The sequence below is a fragment of the Neopelma chrysocephalum genome, unplaced genomic scaffold (assembly GCF_003984885.1).
Source record: "Neopelma chrysocephalum unplaced genomic scaffold, ASM398488v2 Primary Assembly neopelma1_175, whole genome shotgun sequence".
In the NCBI taxonomy this organism is placed as follows: domain Eukaryota; kingdom Metazoa; phylum Chordata; class Aves; order Passeriformes; family Pipridae; genus Neopelma; species Neopelma chrysocephalum.
The window spans coordinates 307,548-314,539 of NW_020897837.1; the positions used below are offsets into that span (position 1 = coordinate 307,548).

At 41.4% G+C, this 6,992-nt stretch overlaps 1 protein-coding gene across 1 annotated transcript in view; it reads left to right on the forward strand.

Moving 5' to 3' along the window:
• The window catches only part of EBF2 (EBF transcription factor 2), a 131,729-nt gene that overhangs the window by 92,305 nt on the left and 32,432 nt on the right, over positions 1 to 6,992 (forward strand). The window contains 1 exon segment of the mRNA XM_027701948.1: positions 4,463 to 4,544. Within this exon segment, the coding sequence (XP_027557749.1) occupies positions 4,463 to 4,544 (82 nt within the window).

Consider the following 6,992-nt stretch of genomic DNA (forward strand, 5'->3'; position numbering starts at 1 on the left):
AAGTTTGAGTCCCCCAGACTGGCACTGTGAAAACACAGAGCACATTCCTTGTGTGGTGACACTTGTCCATCCCAGCTCTTGGGGCAGGGCGTTCAAAAATTATTAATTTTTTTTTTTTTTAAGTTTCACCTTCTGTTGCTCTGGGGCTGCTGTTGAAGCCACCAGGAAGATTTTTCTGCCTCCAGTGGGATTTGATTAAGGACAGTTTGATTCTTCTCAGTTGTCTGAGATGGATAAACACCCTCAGAGGTGTGGGACAGATGTTGTAGTTGCCTCAGGTAGGGACAGAACCTGATAATCTGGGCACACACAGGGACTGGGGGGCAACAACAGCTTGATTGATGCAAGACCTGACTTAGTTTGCATCACCCTTTCTCCCTGTCCATGAACAACCTCTCAGCTCTGCTATGGATGGAACCAACATTCCCAACCTGCTTCCCCCCCAAGTCAGACAGGATTGCTCATGGCACTGCTGAAAACCAGCTGAGGTAACACAGCTGCCTTTGTCCTGAAGTGAAAAAGGGGCACTTCAATGATTCATCAGCTCGGGGGTGACTCCCTGCAGGAGGAGCAGCAACTTTTAAAATAGCTCCTAACAGAGGGAGGCAGATTTAAGGTGGCATTTTGGAGATGCAAAAACATCAATCTGTGTGAGGTCAACTGTGAGAGAGAGAGACAACAGGAAAAGTAAAAGTCTACAGTTATATCTTAATTAATTTTATGTTTCTGCATTAAGTCAAGCAGGTTTTCTATGGCAATGCCAGAGTTTTTAGTGGTAGTTTTTCAGAAGGGTTTGTTTTCCCCCAGCACCCTGAAATGCTGATCTGTGAGAGGAAGGGCCACATTCCCTCTGCTTGGCTGGAGTCAGAGTTACCTGCTAAACTCAGACCTAAAGCTGGCCTTAGCAAGACCAAAAGCTGGCTAAGAAACATGACAATAAGATAATTTTTTATAATTCCTTTTTTTCCAATAATTTTTTGATGTGTATATATATATATATATATATAGGTTAAGGCCAAAAACTGGCTAAAGGTTCTCATTTAAAAAAATTAATAAAGCCTTTCTGCAATTCTCCTGTTACCTCTAAATCAGCTTCATTTAGTGCTAAACCTTCCCTCCTCTTTGCTCCCCCCAAGTCATTTTTATTCTAATGCTGCAATAAATATTAATGCCTTTCCCAGATGCAACCACTTAAAAAATATATATATGTATATATATAACAACCTACCAAATTCTTCATGCAGATGCCCAGTTGCAGCTAAAATTTGACTGGAGGAACCCTGAGAGGAGAAAAAGAGAGATGTGGTTGAACTGGAGAAAAGATAAAAATTCTTGTGTGTGCTTCTAAATGAAATTCAACCTAAATTTGGGGCGATGGGAGGGAAAATATCATCATAATGCATCATAGTGCATCATATTCAGCGAGCTCTGAAGAAACTACAAATGTCTTAGCAATAAATATGAATTTTGCCACGATGTTTAAGTGCTAAAGTCAAAGGCAGCACTTTCAGAGTGGGATGAGTTTTCTTTTCTGTGTGTTTTTAATGGACAACACACCCCTTGGTCTAAATCAGCCCAGATTTAATTAAAAATCCACCTTTAATTTTCACACACTTTGTTGGTTTATGCTCGATGAGGATCTAAACCTTAATTTTCTGGAGACATTTAGCAGAAAAATACCATTTTAATTCACTGTGCTGCAGAGTTTGCTCGTGGATGCTGTTAAATGTACATTTAGAATTTTGCTTCTCTGTACCTGCATTTTAGGGGTTACATTTAGAGCTTTTGCCCCTCTGTACCTGTATTTTAGGGGTTACATTTAGAGCTTTTGCCCCTCTGTACCTGTATTTTAGGGGTTACATTTAGAGCTTTTCCCCCCTGTATTTGCCCTTTAGGGGTTTGTGTCACGCACAGCCCTGCAGGATCTTTGCTCTTCCCAAACTCAGCCGTGAGTTCTCTCCCAGACACTTTTCCTTGCTCGTTTTCCTCATTTTTAGTTCTTTATCTGATTGTTTTTCTCCTCTCAAGGAACGGGATGCACAGCATTAAAAAAAAAAAAAATTAAAAAAGGAAAGGGGCCTGATTTTCCTGATTAATTTGTTTTATTTTTTCCCTGGAAGTGACAACTTGTGGATTTTTGTTTGCAGTTTTCCTGCAGGATAATCAGCTCGTTGATTTTTGTGTCGAAGTTACTTTGTTGTCTTAGTTTGGTTCCACTTTGCAGTTTTCCCTTCCACGGGAATGTCTCAGGGACACCTTTATCTATCTGCAAATAATTTTTTTGGATATCTATGAGAAGAGGGGGAGATAAAAAGGGGTGTTTGTGAGCAACATTTCTGCCTCAAACCCTCCCGTGGATCTCGTAGGATTTTTCCTTCGGAAAACATTCTCATGGATAAAATCTCAACCAAATCATTCCAAGAAAAGAGGTCCCAAATAATTCAAATAAAAGGGGTCACAGGTTTCAGCACGAGGAGTCAGTAGGACTTATTTGAGGGAATATATTCACTAAATGCTGCTCCCGAGGACGGAAGTTCTGGAGGATTTTTAGGTTGGAATACAGGGAGGTGCCCGGGATCTGTCGGCAGGATTGACCCCCTGAGAGCTGAGGGGGTAAATCCTGAACCTGCTGAACCTGCCCAGGTGAAGGGAGATCCCAGCAGGACCCCCTGGAAAAACCCAAGAGCTCTTTAAATCGGGAATGAGAAGGAAAAGCAGAGAAAACAACAGCCTGTAAAACGCACTCGCAGAGAAAAGAAACACTCTTTAAATTTAAACATCTCATACATTCATGAGACATTTAAGGGTGAAAAAAGGGGATATTTTAATTTAAGCAGCTTGCTCTCGGGGTGGATTTTGGGGCAGTTGTTTTATAGGAGGTTTCCTGGGTGTTTTTTGCAGGTTCAGTGTTCGTGGGGTTTCCGAAGGGTTTTGTTTCTTCCAGCAACACACAAACGGGTCCAACCCTGGGCTGTTTCTCTGCATTTTGGGGCAGAGGGAGCAGGAACACCCCGGTCCAAGGGGGGCACTAACAAGGTAGAGCAGGTTTTTCTGCCTCATTGTCTCGTGGCAGGAACTGCTTTGGTGGGTGTTGTTGGTAAACCCAGGAAATATCCATCTTTCTCCTTTAAAGTTCTAATTCAAGGCATGAATGTGTGAGTTCTGAAGGGACTTAGGGACTGCGGTAAAAAATCGTTGTCATAGTAACAGAAAGGGAAATAGGCCTGGCTCACCTGGGACTTTAACTTACTGCAAAAGCTGATTTTTTTTTTTTTTTAAGGAAAGCGCTCGGCAAGAGAAATAAATAAATAACTCGTTCTTTGTATTCGAAATCAATTCTTCAACTATTTATATTTTTTCTTATATCCGAGGTTTTTTTCCCCCCTTCTAAAGCCATCTTTGATTTATTTTTGTAATTGTGATTGTTGTGGTTCAACGTGTTTTGTCCTATAAATAGAAAGGAAAAGAATCACGGGGAATATTTGCACTTGTGACAGAGGATTAGAAAAAATTCCTTGCTTATGTCTGAATTTTGAAGACGGGCTCGTTTTGCTTTTAATCCGAAAACTTGATTTTTGTGTAGTTTTTTTCTTTATGAAGTTCACAAATTTAATCAGATTAATCAAATAAAGGGATGAGCCCTCTCCTCCCTGGATGTGCCATAAAATTCGGTGGAAAATCCCACAGAAAAATTGCTGCTTAATATTTCCAAACTCTCAAATCTCTTATGCACAGTGTTGGGTAAGTCACCCAAGAATGCTGAAGGTTCAACTTGACGAGCTGAACTCTCCAGAGGATTAAAACACATAAAAAAAAAAAAAAAGGGGGAATGTGACAGGGCAAAAATAATTGGCACCAGAAGTTTGTCGGATGTTAATGGGTTTATCTGCTCGGACAGCGTGAGCTGTCATGTAGCACTTGGGCTTGTGTTTTCCTTGTCCTCCCTCTGAATCTTGGTGAGATTATAATCTGGATATTTTACTGCTTCTCTGCTTTAGTCACTGGAATCTTCACAACGAAAAAATATCAGCTGAGGAAACCTCCTCAGATTCCTCTCTTGGTTCTGGTTTTAAACATGTTTCCAGGCTTATCTGCTGCAGGGTTGCCCTGTTGGTTTTTGTCATTCCCACAATACCATTATCCTTCCTTATTGTTTCATGGAAAATCCCTCCAGACAGCAAAAGAAAGACCTTGTATGCGAGGGGGAGATAAAGGAAGGGACTAAAATTGCGTGGTCAAACCCAGAGTGGGTTTCAGGCACGTTGGTTGCACTTTACCTGATTTTTTTTTTTAAACTTCGTTAAGATTTGGTTTTATTTGTTTGGTTTCTCTTTTGCTACCCTGTAAGATACACCATCATGTAAATCACTGCATAAATCCCTGGCATATGTACTTTAACACAGATTACAACAGCACCTTTTCCTGTGGGTAACAGAAGTGATGTGGTTCTTTGTCTTTCCAGATTCTTCTTAAAATTTTTTCTCAAGTGCAATCAGAACTGCTTGAAAACAGCAGGAAACCCAAGAGACATGAGACGGTTCCAGGTAAGTCTTACAAGGCTCAACATTAACCTGTCTGCTCCTTTTCCTCTCTTCCTTTCCCCCCTCCTCTCTCCTGCACTGCTCATAATAAATATGATGACAGCACACGAGAACCCAGAGCAGGCAGCGCTCAAGTTTTTCTCCATTTGTTGTGTTTAAACCTTCCCCCCCCTCTTTATTTTTATTTCTTTTTAATTCCCCCCTCTTTTTCCACTCCCAATCCCCGAGGGGGAGTGATGTGCTGCACCAACCAGCAGTGGATATTTGATTTGACACCCTCGGGCAAAGCTCTCTCCCATCCAGCTGCCCACAGCAGGGATCGTGTTTGTGATACTTAGAAGCCTCAGAATTTTTCAAAGTAGCTCCGTACGTGCCACACGAGCAACCTCCTCATTCCCCTCCGCTCCTTACCTCTTTTTTTCAGCCTGTTAACACTCTCATACCCTCCCTCTTTAAAAAAAAAAAACAACAACAAACAAAACACCCAAGGAGCCAAAATAGCGATGGTCACTTTAAGATCTCACACAGCAAAGCAACAAGCCCCGCGGGACGATGACCCAGCTGCTTTGCAGTGAAATCTGCCACTGGTTTCATCATCCCCGTGGCTGATGGATTGTGAATTCCAGCTCATAAAAACCCGGGAGGAGGTGAAGTGTGGCCGTGGTGGGGAGGGAGAGGCGCGCGCGGGCTCCCGGCCCTCGGAGCCCCAGCTCTCAGCTTTAATAAATAAAGTCTTTCACCTGTAGCTTAGCCCTTATGAAAATGGAAAGGGAACGGGGCAGCCTTTCCCTCCCTGGATGTGCTGGCAGGTGGGAAGGGACGTGGCTGAGGAAAGTGGTGCTGGAATTAACTGTGGTGAGAGGAGAGTGAGGGACCACAGGGATGCAAATCCGGGGCTTGGACTGTGCCCCAAATTTACTGTGTGACCTTTACTGAGCCATTTCCCCTTTCATTTAGGATGTATTATACCCCTTTCATTTAGGATATATTATACAAATATAATATTCATTGCTCACCTTGGTAAAACTTTGTGGTGAAATCCAGGAGAACATTTAAAAATCCACGTGTCCTTTGTCATCCAGAGCCTTCAAAAGCCATCGATGGAAACCAGGACTATGCCCCAAATTTACTGTGTCACCTTTACTGAGCCATTTCCCCTTTCATTTTGTATATATTATATAAATCTAATATTCACTGCTCACCTTGGTAAAACTCTGTGGTGAAATCCAGGAGAACATTTGAAAATCCACGTGTCCTTTGTCATCCAGAGCCTTCAAAACCCACCGATGGAAACCAGGACTATCCTTGTTCTCATAATTATTGTGTCTTCCCTGGGTCACATCCCTGCTACAAATTGGATTTTATCTCATGGAGGGATGGGTGGTTTTCTTGTAGACCCACAGGGCTCGACAAGGGAAGGTGACATCTGTAGGTCTGGCAATTCATGTTTCATTGCTTCATGTTTCGTGTTCACTTGCATCAGCTTCCTCATTTATTAAATGAAGTTAAAGCTCCACAGGAGTTGACAGAGTTGCTTAAAACTTTCCACCAAAACATGTTTTCACAGACAAGTGATTTTTATATTTTGTTTTTAACTTTTACCAGTGATGAAAAATTCACAGGAGGTAAATTTTATTTGAAAAAAAAAGAGTTCAGCTTTTAAGAGGAATCCTCCAAAACAAAAGCTCAAAAAATTAAAGAAATATAGGCAAAAAAAAATAATAAAAAGAGTTATTAAATTTTTTTTTTTGTTTGGAGCAGGAAGAAATTTAAAGAAAAATTCCTGACCAACTTAATTTTTTTCACTTGTAGTTTAAAGAGGTTGCAGTGACTTCTTCATTCTGTGTTTTTTAGAGACAATAAGACAGGAGGGAAAAAAAGAGGTGCTCATTGTTAGGAAATTTAGACTGATTTTTTTATTTCAAGTGGCAGTTTCCAGAAAGAAAAAAACATCAATTAGTTTTCATCTGCCAAGAATGCAAAAAGAAAAAAAAAAAATCTGGAGAGCAAAGGAAACCCCATTTTACAGCATGTAAACAGATCTTGTTGGCTCTTGGAGCTGATTGTGGAATGGAATGAAACCTAAATACAGGCTCTTTTTGGGGGTTTTTGTTATGAGTTTGTAAAAAAATCGTGCACAGGGGTCTCCTGATCAGCACCTGGGGACTGGAGGCACTGCCATGTTACACAGAATATTGGTTGTCACAGCCAAAATAGGAATTCTGGGTCCAAACACACCTGGACACTGGAACAATTCAGCTCTGATTTCAAGCTCGTGCTGGCTATTCCCAAAAACCTCTTGGTTTAAATCCCAGATTTCCGTCAGGTGCTGAACTGCAGGAGTTTGGATCCGATTTTTGGGGGCAGGAATCTGTAATATCAGCCAAAATAGAAATTCTGGGTTCAAACACACCTGGACACTGGAGCAATTCAGCTCTGATTTCAAGCTCG